This window comes from Microcaecilia unicolor, chromosome 11, assembly GCF_901765095.1.
Source record: "Microcaecilia unicolor chromosome 11, aMicUni1.1, whole genome shotgun sequence".
NCBI classification, from domain to species: domain Eukaryota; kingdom Metazoa; phylum Chordata; class Amphibia; order Gymnophiona; family Siphonopidae; genus Microcaecilia; species Microcaecilia unicolor.
In genome coordinates, this window is record NC_044041.1 from 196,897,914 (window position 1) to 196,914,728 (window position 16,815).

The 16,815-nt window shown below is 46.4% G+C and overlaps 1 protein-coding gene across 1 annotated transcript in view; it reads left to right on the plus strand.

Moving 5' to 3' along the window:
* Window positions 1-417: 417 nt before the first annotated feature.
* Window positions 418-16,815, plus strand: part of IL22RA1 (interleukin 22 receptor subunit alpha 1) — a 32,736-nt gene continuing 16,338 nt past the window's right edge. The window contains exons 1-3 of the mRNA XM_030218833.1: window positions 418-630; window positions 13,078-13,201; window positions 16,020-16,192. Of these exons, the coding sequence (XP_030074693.1) occupies window positions 588-630; window positions 13,078-13,201; window positions 16,020-16,192 (340 nt within the window). The 5' untranslated portion in view covers window positions 418-587. The remainder of the gene's footprint in view (window positions 631-13,077; window positions 13,202-16,019; window positions 16,193-16,815) is intronic.

Genomic DNA, 16,815 nt, shown 5'->3' on the forward strand with positions numbered 1-16,815 from the left:
AAAAGCCTTCAAAAAAAGGGACACAGTTCCTTTAATCGTATGGCTTGACCATCAATCTTCCATAAAATGACCCGACACGGGGCCGTGTTTTGGCTCGCAGCGCCTGCGTCAGGGGTCAAATGCGTAAGTATTAAGGTGATAGCAGGATGGATGGGATTAATTTTCCCTTCTGGGCTATGTTATGTGTCTGTTACTCATACCGTCACATTGTCAGCCTCAACCTTGCACTGTCTGTATTTATTTGCCTAATATCAATCTGTACACGATGAACCAAGAGAGAAATCATCCAGCCAGAAGGACCTCCTTGGAAAGGCTGTTCGATGGCATGAGGAAGGGAACTCCCTTATGAGGAAACAAACATGCTGGCATTCCAGCCCACGCTATCATCACTTCACCTTGCACACCTGCACAGGAAAGACATTTCGTCACTCACATCCAAGGGACTGCATGAAACTCCAGCTGGGTGATATGAGCCAGCTCTGTGCCGGGAGGCTCGGGAGGCATTTTCCTAAGACGCAGGATCAGACGAGGGGCGAGATAGCTGCTCGCGGACCTTTCGGTGCCTGCTCGGCAGCCAGAGGCACTAAATGAAGAGGTTCCTGATCATTTCTGTTCTCTGCTCCTTGATCAGTAAGTAAATTGTCTTCTCGCAGTTTGCACAGCACTGCTGGGGGAGAGAGGCGACTTTTGGTTAGCTCAGGCAGGTGGGTTCTTGCTGTATCAGCACCTGGGGAGTCTAGTGGGTAGAACAAAGTGCTGAGAACTGGAGAAGCCAGGGTTCAGATCCTGCTTCTGTAACTGACACTCCCTGTGACCTAGGGCAAGTCACATATCTCCCATTATCTCCAGTAACCACTAACATTATAAGCTCTTCAGGCAGGGACCCGTTGTGTCTAAACTCGTACAGTGCCGCATCTGTCCATTAGTGCCATAAAAATAGGTATAAGGAGGAATAGCCCCCCCCCCCCCCCCCGCTTTCACTTTAAAAACTGGAATGAAACAACAACAACAAAAAACCAACCTATTTGATAATTACACTGAAGTCCATTAAAGCCGAATGAAAGATTTGACTTTGCTCGTCTGTAATAAAGCAGGTGTAGTGAACTAAAGCCCTTTTCCACGGCCGGCAAAATAAAGGGTCTATCGGAAAAAGAGGCTTCTGACAACCACTGCAGCTACAGAATCACCTTCTAGATCCCACAAATTTCTGCCCTCAATGTGGGAGACCACAGAGAGGAGCATAATCGAACGGGGGGGGGGGGGGCGCCCATGTTTTCCTGAGGGCGTCCTCGCAGGACGTCCCCAGACAGGGGCAATGAAACCCTATTATCGAAACAAGCTGGACGTCTATCTTTCATTTCGATAATACGGTCGGGGACGCCCAAATCTCAACATTTAGGTCGACCTTAGAGATGGTCGTCCCAGATTTTCGGTGATAATGGAAACCGAGGATGCCCATCTCAGAAACGACCAAATGCAAGCCCTTTGGTTGTGGAAGGAGCCAGCATGCGTAGTGCACTGGTCCCCCTGACATGCCAGGTCACCAACCGGGCACCCTAGGGGGCACTGCAGTGGACTTCAGAAAAAGCTCCCAGGTGCATATCTCCCTTACCTTGTGTGTTGAGCCCCCCCAAAACCCACTCCTCACAACTGTACACCACTACCATAGCCCTTAGGGATGAAGGGGGGCACCTAGATGTGGGTACAGTGGGTTTTGGAGGGCTCACATTTACCAACACAAGTGGAACAGGTAGGGGGGGATGGGCCTGGGTCTGCCTGCCTGAAGTGCACTGCAGTACCCACTAAAACTGCTCCAGGGACCTGCATACTGCTGTCATGGAGCTGGGTATGATATTTGAGGCTGACATAGAGGCTGGAAAAATATTTTAACATTTTTTTTAGGGTGGGAGGGGGTTAGTGACCACTGGGGGAGTAGGGGGAGGTCATCCTCGATTCCCTCCGGTGGTCATTTGGGGCACATTTTTGTGGCTTGGTCATAAAAAAAAAAGGACCAAGTAAAGTCGGCCAAGTGTTTGTCAGGGACGCCCTTCTTTTTTCCATTATCGGCCGAGGACGCCCATGTGTTAAGCACACCCCAGTCCTGCCTTCCCTATGCTTCCGACATGCCCACGGGAACTTTGGTCGTCCCCGTGACGGAAAGCAGTTGAGGGCGCCCAAAATTGGCTTTCGGTTATGCCGATTTGGGCGACCCTGGGAGAAGAACGCCCATCTCCCGGTTTGTGTCGAAAGATGGGCGCCCTTCTCTTTCGAAAATGAACCCAAGAGCCTACATATGAGCTGCTTTCTATTGTCTGCCCCCTCCTGCCCGTCTTCCTGATTCCCAACTCATTTTATGTTAGCCCGATGAAGAGGAAACAGGTGCAGTTGCCTAGGGTGGCAGATTCTGGGTGCAACAATGAACAACCGCATTTGAGGCAAAGCACTAGGTCCTGACGGCCGCAGAAATACAACCAACTATCAGTACCTACTGTTGCCTGCAGAAAGGGTGGGCAGTTTTCAAAAAGCCCATTCACTTGGATAAATGCCTTTTGGAAATTATTATTTATTTATTACATTTGTACCCCGCGCTTGCCCACACATTGCAGGCTCAATGCGGCTTACATAGTTAATACAATTACAATAGCAAGGTCTTAAGGAGAATGTTATAAGCAGTGAAAGTGAGGTTTTAAGAATAAGTAAATTGAGTATGTAAAGGTAAAGGTAGGATAAGCAAAAGGAAAAGAGATTGGGAGGGGTCTATTAGTCAATAATTGGAATTTACATGTGCTTCTTTTTTTTTTTATTTTGTCAAATTGTCAAAGAGATACAAAACAAAGTATGCCCAGGATTATTTTGGGGAAAATGATGGGGAGCAGGGTAGGGACGTAACAATTAATTGAAGGAGAACGGCAAAACTGAAGGTTTACCTAGAGTTCACCAGTCCTGGAAAGAGCCCCCGAGTCCAATAAAAAGGAACAGCCTGGAGCCTATTTCGTTATCTTCGTTCCTGAAGTCTAGAACTTGGCAGGTTGCTGCTGCCTGCAAACTTTGACCTTGTTCCTGGTGACTATCAGCCTCCCAGCCTGCTCTCCTTTCTCATGCTTGCAAAATCAGAGCCTCCCGCTGATGCCTTCATCTCTTGCCCCCTGATGTCTGCACAACTTCAATCTCTTTCCCTGCAACTCTACCAAAATAGTAACTTAGTAGATGACGGCAGAAAAAAAGACCTGCACGGTCCATCCAGTCTGCACAACAAGATAACTCGTGTGTGCTACTTTTTGTGTATACCCTACTTTGATTTGTACCTATGCTCTTCAGGGCACAGACCGTATATGTCTGCCCAGCACTATCCCCGCCTCCCACCACCGGCTCTGGCACAGACCGTATAAGTCTGCCCAGCACTATCCCCGCCTCCCAACCACCAGCCCCGCCTCCCACCACCGGTTCTGGCACAGACCGTATAAGTCTGCCCAGCACTATCCCCGCCTCCCAACCTCCAGCCCCGCCTCCCACTACCGGCTCTGCTATCCAATCTCGGTTAAGCTCCTGAGGATCCATTCCTTCTGAACAGGATTCCTTTAGAAGGAAATAATCAGCTTAATTAAATTCTAGTCATGCCACAAGCTTCCATGATAGCCAGGGCCAGCATAAAACATTATTTTATTTATTTATTGCATTTGTATCCCGCATTTTCCCACCTAGTGGTAGGTTCAATGTGGCTTTCAAGGAACCAAAGTTAATAGTCACAAGATATTAGACAGGCTGCATTTAGAGTAGACCAGAGCGAGTCAGAGGGATTATTTAGCGGACAGGGAGGGGTTCGGAAGTCACTTAGGGGGGGCAGCAAGCCCGGGCAGAAACAAAAATTTAAAGGACTATCAGCGGGCACTTTACCTGTAACGCTGGCAGACTACATACACCCCTGCCACCCTCTCAATATACATAACGAGGCCAATATTCAGACTGTGGGACTTAGCCCAGCTAACCTCACGGCTTATCTTGAAGAATGATTGAACTGAGATGAATCCGAGATTGTGATTGGATAAAGGCGGGCTATAAATAAATAAATAATACGCTTGCACCAACCCTAGTGATATCACCCGGCTAATGTCAGAATTTTGCTGTTCTAACCTTGGGAAAGTGTGATAATTCTCTTTAAAAATAAGGAACTGTGGGACCCTTTTACTAAGTCATGTAAGGGCCTACGCGTGTGCCCAGCACACGTCAGTTTGGAGTTTCTGCCCGGCTACCGCATGGCCCGTGCGGTAATTTCATTCTTGACGTGCTTCCGCTAAATGCGCCAGAAAATATATTTTATTTTCTGGCACATGGCGAAAATCGGGCGGTAACTCTGACTTGATGCGCATAGGCGATTATCGCACAGTTAACGCGAGAGACCTTACTACTAGGTCAATGGCTGGCAGTAAGGTCTCAGACCCAATATGGATGCGCACCAATTTTTATTGTGTTCAATTCTGGTCGCTGCATCTCAAAAAAGATATAGTGGAATTAGAAAAGGTGCAAAGAAGGGCGACGAAAATGATAAAGGGGATGGGACGACTTCCCTATGAGGAAAGGCTAAAGCGGCTAGGTCTCTTCAGCTTGGAGAAAAGGCGGCTGAGGGGAGATATGATTAGAGATCTATAAAATAATGAGTGGAGTTGAATGGGTAGATGTGAAGCGTCTGTTCACGCGTTCCAAAAATACTAGGACTAGGTGGCATGCAATGAAGCTACAATGTAGTAAATTTAAAATGAATCGGAGAAAATGTTTCTTCACTCAACGTGTAATCAAACTCTGGAATTCGTTGCCAGAGAATGTGGTAAAGGTGGTTAGCTTAGCGGAGTTTAAAAAAGGTTTGGACGGCTTCCTAAAGGAAAAGTCCATAGACCGTTATTAAATGGACTTGGGGAAAATCCACTATTTCTGGGATAAGCAGTGTAAAATGTTTTGTACTTTTTGGGATCTTGCCAGATATTTTTGACCTGGATTGGCCACTGTTGGAAACAGGATGCTAGGCTTGATGGACCTTTGATCTTTCCCAGTATGGCAATACTTATGTACTTATATTTTGCCACACGTCCATTTTCAGTCCCCCCAAAAAAGGCCTTTTCTGCAGGTGCGCTGAAAAATGGATCTGTGCACGTCCAATACACACATCTACAGCAGCGCAGGCCATTTTTCAGTGCACCTTAGTAAACGGGTCTTTCCGTGAGACCCAGCAGTGGCTTCCATCTTCCATTCTAACTTCAGTGGGGAAGATTCCAAGGTCGGTGAACTGACGCAAAATCACCACTGGGGAAAAACTAAGGAGTTCTTTTAGTAAGCTGCGTAAGCGTCTTCGTGCGCCCAACGCGTGCCAAAATGAAGTCATCACCCAGCTACCAGGTGGCTCTTGCAGTCATTTCATTTTTGGCGCACGTCTGATATGCGCATCTGAAAAATAATTTTTATTTTCGGATTCGTGTATCGGGCACGCGCCAAGTGGCATTTGATACACGTAATTACCGTGTGAGACTTTTCTGCTAGGTCAATGGCTGGCGGTAAGGTCTCAGACCCAAAATGGACGCGCGGCAATTTTCATTTTGCCACATGTCCGTTTTTGGCAAAAATTTTTAAAAAGGCATGTTTTGTAGGTGCGTTGAAAAATAATTCTGCGCGCACCCGAAACACGCATCTACACTACCGCAGGCCATTTTTCAGCGCACCTTAGTAAAAGGACTCCTGTATTAATTTATTTCTCTCTCACCCTTTTTTCAGCTCCTGTTAAGTTACATTCGGGTACACTAGGCATTTTCCTGTCCCCAGAGGGCTCATGATCTAATGTTTGCACCTGAGGCAATGGAGGGTTAAGTGACTTGCCCAGGGTCACAAGGAGCAGCAGCAGGATTTGAAATGGGATCCCCTGGTTGTCAAGCATCCTTCATGGTTTCATTGTTTTCCCTCTCTCCTGTCTTTTGACTTGGTGTACCTTTCAGCTTGTTAAATGCATTATAAATGTCATGCCTATTGTGTGTGGACCTTGCCTGCATCTTTCTGTTGAGCCCAAAACACAGTCTGTTCAGCAGTGACTTGTCTCATTACAGGTAGGTGGCCATTTATAAATCACAGAAATGTCAAGTCTTGTATTTGTTGGTTAAACACATTCCTCAGAGCTTAGGGTGCTTTGATGCTGAACCACAATTGGGACCTGCTTTAAGGTGAGACAGGAAAGCAGTGGGAATGGGGGGTTTCTGCCCAAAGATCATGTCCTAAAGCAAGTGACATCGGAGTCCTGTGTAGTGGTACCCAAGGCAGTTATATAAGTACAAAAGTAATGCCATACTGGGAAAAGACCAAGGGTCCATCGAGCCCAGCATCTTGTCCACGACAGCGGCCAATCCAGGCCAAGGGTACCTGGCAAGCTTCCCAAACGTACAAACATTCTATACATGTTATTCCTGGGATTTTGGATTTTTCCAAGTCCGTTTAGTAGCGGTTTATGGACTTGTCCTTTAGGAAACCGTCCAACCCCTTTTTAAACTCTGCTAAGCTAACCGCCTTCACCACATTTTCCGGCAATGAATTCCAGAGTTTAATTACACGTTGGGTGAAGAAAAAATTTCTCCGATTTGTTTTAAATTTACTACACTGTAGTTTAATCGCATGCCCCCTAGTCCTAGTATTTTTGGAAAGCGTGAACAGACGCTTCACATCCACCTGTTCCACTCCACTCATTATTTTATATACCTCTATCATGTCTCCCCTCAGCTGTCTCTTCTCCAAGCTGAATAGCCCTAGCCTCCTTAGTCTTTCTTCATAGGGAAGTCATCCCATCCCCGCTATCATTTTAGTCGCCCTTCGCTGCACCTTTTCCAATTCTACTATATCTTTCTTGAGATGCGGCGACCAGAATTGAACACAATACTCAAGGTGCGGTCGCACCATGGAGCGATACAACGGCATTATAACATCCTCACACCTGTTTTCCATACCTTTCCTAATAATACCCAACATTCTATTCGCTTTCCTAGCCGCAGCAGCACACTGAGCAGAAGGTTTCAGCGTGTTATCGACGACGACACCCAGATCCCTTTCTTGGTCCATAACTCCTAACGTGGAACCTTGCATGACGTAGTTATAATTCGGGTTCTTTTTTCCCACATGCATCACCTTGCACTTGCTCACATTAAACGTCATCTGCCATTTAGCCGCCCAGTCTCCCAGTCTCGTAAGGTCCTCTTGTAATTTTTCACAATCCTGTCGCGAGTTAACGACTTTGAATAACTTTGTGTCATCAGCAAATTTAATTACCTCGCTAGTTACTCCCATCTCTAAATCATTTATAAATATATTAAAAAGCAGCGGACCTAGCACAGACCCCTGAGGAACCCCACTAACTACCCTTCTCCATTGTGAATACTGCCCACCCCCATATCCAAGCCTGTATACAGGCTTGGATTTATTCTGTTTCGCTGCACCCTACGCCTGGAATAAACTTCCTGAGCCCCTCTGTCTTGCCCCATCCTTGGCCACCTTTAAATCTAGACTGAAAGCCCACCCCTTTAACATTGCTTTTGACTCGTAACCACTTGTAACCACTCGCCTCCGCCTACCCTCCTCTCCTCCTTCCTGTACACATTAATTGATTTGATTTGCTTACTTTATTTTTTGTCTATTAGATTGTAAGCTCTTTGAGCAGGGACCGTCTTTCTTCTATGTTTGTGCAGCGCTGCGTACGCCTTGTAGCGCTATAGAAATGCTAAATAGTAGTAGTAGCAGCAATGGGTTTTCAGTAGTTTGCGGAAGTTGGTCAGTTCATCGATCATTTTTAGGTTGCGCGGCAGTGCGTTCCAGAATTGTGTGCTCAGATAGGAAAAAGTTGATGCATGCGTTAGTTTGAATTTTAGACCTTTACAAACAGTTGGGGGAAATGAAGATTAAGGAATGTTCGAGATGATTTCCTAGCATTCCTGGGTGGTAAGTCTATCAGGTCTGACATGTAGGCTGGGGGCATCGCCATGAATGATTTTGTGAACTAGGGTACATATTTTGAACGTGATGCGTTAAAGAAGTGGAAGCCAATGTAACTTTTCTCGTAGGGGTTTAGCACTTTCATATTTTGATTTTCCGAATATAAGTCTAGCTGCTGTGTTCTGGGCTGTCTGGAGTTTTTTTTGAGTATTTGCTCTTTACAGCCGGCATAGAGTGCATTACAATAGTCTAGATGACTAAGTACCAATGATTGTACCAGATTGTGGAAGATGGTCCTTGGGAAATATGGTCTTATTCTTTTTAATTTCCACATTGATTGGAACATCTTTTTGGTTGTATTTTTCGCATGGCTCTCAAGTGTTAGGTGTCGGTCTATGGTAACTCCAAGAATCTTTAGGGTGTCCGAGATTGGTAGGTTCAGTTTTGGTGTATTGATGGTGGTGAATTTGTTCGTATTGTGTTGAGAGGTGAGTATTAGGCATTGGGATCTTACTGCCATCCATTGAGTTAGCGGTAAGGTTTCATGCGTTAACCGGGCGGCAATTGTCAGCGTGCGTACACTGCCAATTACCGCCCGGTCAGTGCCACGTGGTAGAAAATAAAATATTTTCGGGTGCGCATATCGGACACGCGTAAAAAATGGAACTACTGCCTGGGGCTCGTAGTAGCCGGGCAGTAGTTCCATATTGATGTACATTGGACGCGCGTAGGCGCCTACACGCCTTAGAAAAAGGGCCCCTAAAATTTGGAATGATCTCTCACTGCAAATCAGAAAAATGGCGTCTTATTCAGTTTTTGGTGAAACCGTGGAAACATACTTATTTTTGAAAATTCTGCAGAGTTGATTAATTAGGTATTTGAGCTGATGATTATATTTGTGGATTCCTGCTTTTAACTCCTAACCCTTATTCACTTGTTCAGAACCCTTATTTTATCATCCTCACTTTAATATTCCCTTATCCCTTGTTTGTCCTAATTAGATTGTAAGATCTGTCCTAATTAGATTGTAAGATCTGTCGAGCAGGGACTGTCTCTTCATGTTCAAGTGTACAGCGCTGCGTACGTCTAGTAGCGCTATAGAAATGATAAGTACTAGTAGTAGTAGTCTTTGGGATTCTGGAATCTTGCCACTCTTTGGGGTTCTGCACGGAATCTTGCTACTCTTTGGGATTCCGGAATCTTGCTACTCTTTGTCCTTATCCCTTATTTGTCCTGTTTGTCCTAATTAGATTGTAAGCTCTGTCAAACAGGGACTGTCTCTTCATGTTCAAGTGTACAGCGCTGCGTACGTCTAGTAGTGCTATAGAAATGATAAGTAGTAGTAGTCTTTGGGATTCCGGAATCTTGCTACTCTTTGGGATTCTGCACGGAATCTTGCTACTCTGGGATTCCGGAGTCTTGCTACTCTTTGTCCTTATCCCTTATTTGTCCTGTTTGTCTGTCCTAATTAGATTGTAAGCTCTGTCGAACAGGGACTGTCTCTTCATGTTCAAGTGCACAGCGCTGCGTACGTCTAGTAGCGCTATAGAAATGATAAGTACTAGTAGTAGTAGTCTTTGGGATTCTGGAATCTTGCCACTCTTTGGGGTTCTGCACGGAATCTTGCTACTCTTTGGGATTCCGGAATCTTGCTACTCTTTGTCCTTATCCCTTATTTGTCCTGTTTGTCCTAATTAGATTGTAAGCTCTGTCAAACAGGGACTGTCTCTTCATGTTCAAGTGTACAGCGCTGCGTACGTCTAGTAGTGCTATAGAAATGATAAGTAGTAGTAGTCTTTGGGATTCCGGAATCTTGCTACTCTTTGTCCTTATCCCTTATTTGTCCTGTTTGTCCTAATTAGATTGTAAGCTCTGTCAAACAGGGACTGTCTCTTCATGTTCAAGTGCACAGCGCTGCGTACGTCTAGTAGCGCTATAGAAATGATAAGTACTAGTAGTAGTAGTCTTTGGGATTCTGGAATCTTGCCACTCTTTGGGGTTCTGCACGGAATCTTGCTACTCTTTGGGATTCCGGAATCTTGCTACTCTTTGTCCTTATCCCTTATTTGTCCTGTTTGTCTGTCCTAATTAGATTGTAAGCTTTGTCGAACAGGGACTGTCTCTTCATGTTCAAGTGCACAGCTCTGCGTACGTCTAGTAGCGCTATAGAAATGATAAGTACTAGTAGTAGTAGTCTTTGGGATTCTGGAATCTTGCCACTCTTTGGGGTTCTGCACGGAATCTTGCTACTCTTTGGGATTCCGGAATCTTGCTACTCTTTGTCCTTATCCCTTATTTGTCCTGTTTGTCTGTCCTAATTAGATTGTAAGCTCTGTCGAACAGGGACTGTCTCTTCATGTTCAAGTGCACAGCGCTGCGTACGTCTAGTAGCGCTTTAGAAATGATAAATAGTAGTAGTAGAAGGAATCTGTCAGGAATGGGGTGACTATTGGAATGGGGTGAATATAAGTCCATGGAATAGAATGGAAGAGAAAGCGCTGAAGTCAGCGTTTTATTTATTTATTTATTTGGATTTTGCTCACAACTTTTTTTTCGGTAGTAGCTCAAGGTGAGTTACGTCCAGGTACACTTATTTGAATCCAATGCTGACCGTGGTGTTTAAAAATCTGAGGGGCTGGGGGGAGACGTTTGCATGGCCAGCTCAAGGTTACAGAATGAGTAGTGGCCGTGGAGAAGGGTCTGTGCTGGGCTGCAGGTTTCAACTACTATACTTCCGTCCCATTCAATGAGTCACAAATATTTGGTTTCACTGAAACCATTTCAAGGCTTGCCCTGCCACACAACAGCTTGGCAAAAAAAGTGACTGGTCCCGTAACCTGGGCCTCGGGGCTGTGTAAAGACTGTTTATTGCCAAAGGACTTAGGTATGAAATGTTTTTCAATATGCTTGGAAGTAGAAGGACTTTGAGCTGGGTTAGACCTCTTGTAAACATCTCATATATGGTATCAGATTAGTAATCGTCAGGACTCATTGCTTTGTGCAAACATGAGGACAGCATGAACACTGAGATTTTCACATCATTAACGTGGGAGTTTGCACGCTCATGTCCCTGCCCATGAACCCACTGCAGGAGGAATTGACAATTCAAGGACACAACTTTATTACATATTCAACTAGCACATAAGAACATAAGCACTGCCACACCAGGACAGACCGAAGGTCAATCAAGTCCAGTCTCCTGTTTCCTACAGTGGCCAATCCAGGTCACAAGTACCTGGCAAGATCCCAAGAGTTGCTTATCCTAAGTCCATCTTATCAATGACTTATGTACTCCTCTCTTAGGAAATTATCCAACCATTTATTTATTTTATTTATTTATTTTGGACTTTGCTCACACCTTTTTCAGTAGTAGGTCAAGGTGAGTTACATTCAGGTACACTGGATATTTCTCTGTCCCCGGAGGGCTCACAATCTAAGTTTGTACCTGAGGCAATGGAGGGTTAAGTGACTCGCCCAAGATCACAAGGAGCAGCAGTGGGATTTGAACTGGCCACTTCTGGATTGCAAGACCGGTGCTCTAACCACAAGTTTATAAGCATTTTGGGTGTCTTTTATGAAGCGGTGGTAAGCCCAACGCGGGCTTACCGCTGACTAAAAGGGAAGCATTGCCAGGCTACTGCCGTAGTTCCCTCCCCAAGCATGTGCCATTTTCGAAAAATATTTCAATTTTTGTAGTGCCAGTGTGTACCCAGCAGTTACCGCTGGGTTAGTGTGGGAGCCCTTAGCGACACCTCCACGGGTGACGGTAAGGACCCCCCCCCCCCCTGAAATGGCCATGCGGCAAGCGCTTCACTTGCCGCAAGGCCATTTCTTGAAAAAAAAACCCCCAAAGACCTGCCTTTTACCCGCTGTGGAAAAAGGGGGCCTTGGAACGTGTGAAAAACACGCGCAGACGCCAGCGCAGGTTGCCTTTCGCTGTATGACCCCTTTGCAATTTATTCTATGTATGTCACTTGTTACCATGCCCTTGTCCGTCCACGTTTCTTCCCACCTCGGAGTTGCACGCTATTTTACAGAATGGTGCGTTTACGTGTGAAAAATGCCAATTAAAGGCACATTTCAGACGTGTAACTGGCGTGTAGCTCTAGGCACAAGCTTACAGAAGTGCTCCACTCGTCTTTATTTCTAACGTGCTGAAGTAGTCGCCGTTGATCGGAAAACTCTCAATGAAGTGTCAAGTTCAGCCTTAAAGCTTTGGGCTGCAAATGTTGCATTCGTAGTTTTTCTAGAGAGGTGTGGTAGCCGTGTTAGTCCACTCTTAAAGGTTATCAATGGAAATCAAACAAAAGAAAACATGGAAAAGAAAATAAGATGATACCTTTTTTTTATTGGACATAACTTAATACATTTCTTGATTAGCTTTCGAAAGTTGCCCTTCTTCATCAGATCGGAAATAAGCAAATGTGGTAGCAGATAGTATATATAAGTGAGACATCCAAGCATTACTTTGACAGTCTGACAGAGTGGGAGGGTGAGGGTATGCATGGGGACATCAAAGCATTTCATTGATATTCTAACAGGATGGTGTGGGAAGGTGAGAGGAGGGTGATAAACAGAGAAATACAACTTTATGGTTTATAATGGGCTAGAAAACCCAGATCCTTATTATTCAATCATTCTAACTTCAAAGGTCTTACGTTCCTGTATTGTTTTAAAGTTACCTTTCAGGATTCTTACTATGAAATCATGGGTACAGTGTTCTGGTCCTGTAAAGTGTTGGCCTACAGGGGTGGGAACCTGACTGGCACCAGCTTTCTTCATGTTATGTCTATGTAAATTAAATCTTGTCTTAAGCATCTGGCCTGTTTCTCCAATATAGCATCCTTCGTTACATTTTTTACACAGAATGATATATACCACATTGGAAGATGAGCACGTGAAAGATTCCTTTATGCTGAATATTTTTTCTTTGTGAATGACAGTGGGGTCCTGTGAAATGTTTTGGCATAGCTCGCAGCAGGATATATTACAGGGAAATGTGCCCTTCTCTTCCTTTTCAGTCTGTGTTGGGAGTTTACTTCTGATTAGCTTGTGTTTTAAGTTGGGTGGCTGTCGGAAGGCCTTTAATTAGTTTTCCTAAAAACAGCCTGTTTTCATTTCTAGGATACTCCACTGCGAACTGTCTGCCACTTCCAAAGAATGTGACGTTTAAGTCGGTGAACTTTGAACACATTGTGCATTGGGAGGCATCAGCTGGTGACACGGCCTACAGCGTCCAGTATAAAAAGTAAATTGCTCTTTCATACCTGAGGGCTGCTTTTCCAAAGCCCGCGCTAACGATTCCTGTGCGGAAAATGAGAGGAAGCCCGTAGGAATTGAGGGCCCCTTTTACAAAGCGGCAGTAAGCCCAACGTGGGCTTATTGTGCGCTGATCTGGATCTACCGCCGCCCAACACGCTCACTGGCGGTAGTTCAAGGCCCAGCATGCGCCAGGGGCGTAGCCAGACTTCGGCGAGAGGGGGGTCCAGAGCTCGAGGTGAGGGGGCACATTGTAGCACCCCCCCCCCCGCCAACCACCTTTGAGCCCCCCCAGCACCAACCCTTTCGACCCCCTCTTCCCGCTGCCACCAACCCTTCCCCGCCACTGCCGTCGGGTACCTTTGCTGGCGAGGGTCCCCAACCCCCGCCAGCCAAAGTCCTCTTCTCCAGCACGGCTGCTTTTGCTGATCTGCAAGGGCAGGCTTCTGTTTCTGTGAGTCTGTGGGGACTCCCGCCAGCAAAGGTACCCGACGGCGGCAGGGCAGGGTTAGGGGGAGGGGTCGAAGGAATTGGCGGCGGGGGGAGGCAGGGTCAAATCTACGGGGGCCCATGCCCCCCTGGCCCCACGTAGCTACGCCCCTGGCATGCGCTATTTCCCACGCTGGTGAAAATAGGTCCAAATTTTTTTAGCACAGCAGTTGCCTAGCGGTAATCGGGCAGCGCCGTGCCTAGTCTCTCGGCGGCCCTGGAATTGACTGGGCTTCTTGTCATTTGACACATGAGAATTGGAGGTGTGGCTTTGTAAAAGAGGCCCTAACTGTGCAGGAATTGCTAGGGCAGCTTTTAAAAGAAGGCCTAAGTTACTTGTGGAATCACGCAGGGTTTTAGTCTGGGGAAAAGACGGATCCTTTGCAGGTTGTATGCATCTTATTGTACCAGATGTAGGAATTCATTCAAGAGGTCATTGCACCTGACAGGTAGGTCTGAGGGAGGTACTAACGTGGGCTCTTGGAAAACACTCACGCCAGTCCAATGAGAGTTATTATTTCTTTTTCGGATTGCTCCTGTACTTTGGAATAATCTTCCAAAGATAATTCGTGAAGCACTGAATTAAAAAAAAAAATTATTATTGATTATTAGCGCCCAATTATTAATGCTAATTGGTTTGTTATTCAGTTGAATTGCATGCAGAATTTTGGCTGTGTGCCCAAATTTCCATGCGCAATTTTGAGCGCCATATATAGAATCCAGGGGTTTACTGTTTTTCATTTGCTGATAATACAGAGATCTCTGTTAAGTAACATCTGGCCAGAATTACAAGAAGATTCTAGCATTTTATGCATATGGAGCCCCTTTTACCAAGGGGCGGTAAAAGGATCCCTGCGGTGGCATCAGCCCACGGGTTTGCCACGCGCCGTGGCCCCCTTTTATCGCCACCTGATAAAAAGGAATTTGCAGGCAGAGGACGGAAATGGCCGTGCGGTAAGTGGAAACATTTGCCATGTAGGCTATTTCCTGGTGGACCCCCTACCGCGGCGCTTCCTATTTAGGAGACGTTAAGGGCTCCTGTGGTAGCCTGGTGGTAACTGGGCAGTGCGTGCCCCTGCCACTTGCGCTAAAAAAATAATGTGTGGGCAGAAAATGGCACGCGGTGGGTGGGGGGGGGGGGGGGGATCCCGGCAGAACTGGCTCACCACATTCCCCTTGATGAATTTTCATGACAAATTTACTACACTGAGGCTATCCTTTCTGGTTAGCATTGTGATTTTACTGTGTACATATATTTTTTTAACTCAAAGACATTCTCCAAAGAGCGGGGAAGCAGGATATGAACTTTTATAAATAAATATTCTACCAGTATTTACAGGAATTAAGTGTGTGGAAATGTTTGTTTTCTGTAGGAGGAAGCAGGGGTGCCGACAGCCAGGATGGGCCCCAGGGCAGAGAAGTACATGGTCCCTTATATAGGGGGGTTCAGAGCTGGCATAACCTTACCTACGGTGCATTTGGCTGCAGTTGCAAGCGGCTGAGGACAGAGTGCGCCAAGCCAGCAGTTGCCAGTGCGCCAGGGGCGTAGCCAGACCTTACTGTGGGAGGTGGCCAAAGCCCGAGGTTGGGGGCACATTTTGAGTGCCGCCCCCCCCCCCCCCCCCACCGCCTCACCTCCTCACCCCCTCTCCTCGCCTCACAAACAAATACCTTTGTTGGCAGGGGTCCCCAACCCCCGCCAGCCAAAGCCTTCTTCAGCGCCGGTCTCCGGCGCAGCCGCGTTCGCTGCCTTGCTCTTCTTTCTTCTTGCTCCTCCTGTCCTGTGCAAGCTGACGCTCCTTCTCAGTTTCACGCAAAGGAGTGTCAGCGTGCACAGGAGGAGCAAGAAGAAAGAAGAACAGGGCAGCGAACGCGGCTGCGCCGGAGACCGGCGCTGAAGAAGGCTTCAGCTGGCGGGGGTCCCCAAACCAGGGGCCTGGATGAAATTTGCGGGGGCCCCTGCAGTGCGCGTGTGCAGAACATTGTGGATTCACGAAAGGGCCCGGCATTGCGCGCTCTGGTTTCAGGACGGGCCTGGCTGCACTGCACGTGTTTTATCATTTTTTAAAATTATAGTCAGCCGGGCCGGGCCCCTGACACAGACCCCGCTGGGATCACGATACCTCCCTGACCCTCTCTGTCGTCAGGCCTGGGAGGGAGAGTCCAATTCTGTAGCCTGTGTAATTTGTGGACTTGCGTTTTAACTTGTATTTGATGGCGTGTTATAAATCATGTTGCACAGATTTCTAGGATGTTGCAATAAATGCAATTAAAATGTTTATCTACACTTGGAACTCAATTTGCCTTCTGTGTTGTAGGTATGGTGAAAGTGAATGGCTTCTTAAGAGCGACTGCCAAAACATCACAAACACTTTCTGTAACCTGACATTGGAGCTGGACTGGACTGAGCAGTACAATGCCAGGGTGGCGGCAGTGTCGAAGAACTGCACCTCAAGATGGGTCGATTCAAAGAGGTTTTCCCCTAAGCGAAGTGAGGATTCTTCCCTTGCTCTCATGAGCCGCTGCCCTTGGCTGCTCTGTCAAAGCATCTCATACATGTTGCTACAGAACTCTGAATATCACAACTAACAGGTTAAGTGCTAGCTCCGCCCCTAGGGCCAGATGCACTAAACCTAACCAGCCGGTTTAGCAAGCTAGTACTAAAACGAGACATGCACAAAAGGGTTATCCAAGCCATTTTCCTGTCACGGTAGCAACTAACGAAAACGGAATGCAAATGAGCTGATAGCTATTATGATGAGAAAATTACTAGTATGATTTCTAGCCATAATGATTCCGCACTGCTAACTGTTTCATGTGGAATGTTTATCGTATTTGACTCAATTCCCTCTTTAACATATAGCGCGTAGATTGGGTGGCGACGCCGGTAATTGGGAAACAAAACAGGAGCTGGGCAGACTTCTACTGTCTATGCCCTGGTTGTGACTGAACAGATAGGGATGGGCTGGAGTGTAAATTTTAAGGGGCTTCGATGTTAGCTTCAGAATGTTTAGTTCAAGGACAGTGCTCGGCAGACTTCTACGGTCTGGGCCCTGAGAAAGGCAAGGACAAATCAAACTCAGGTATAAAGTATCACATACCATGTAAAATGAG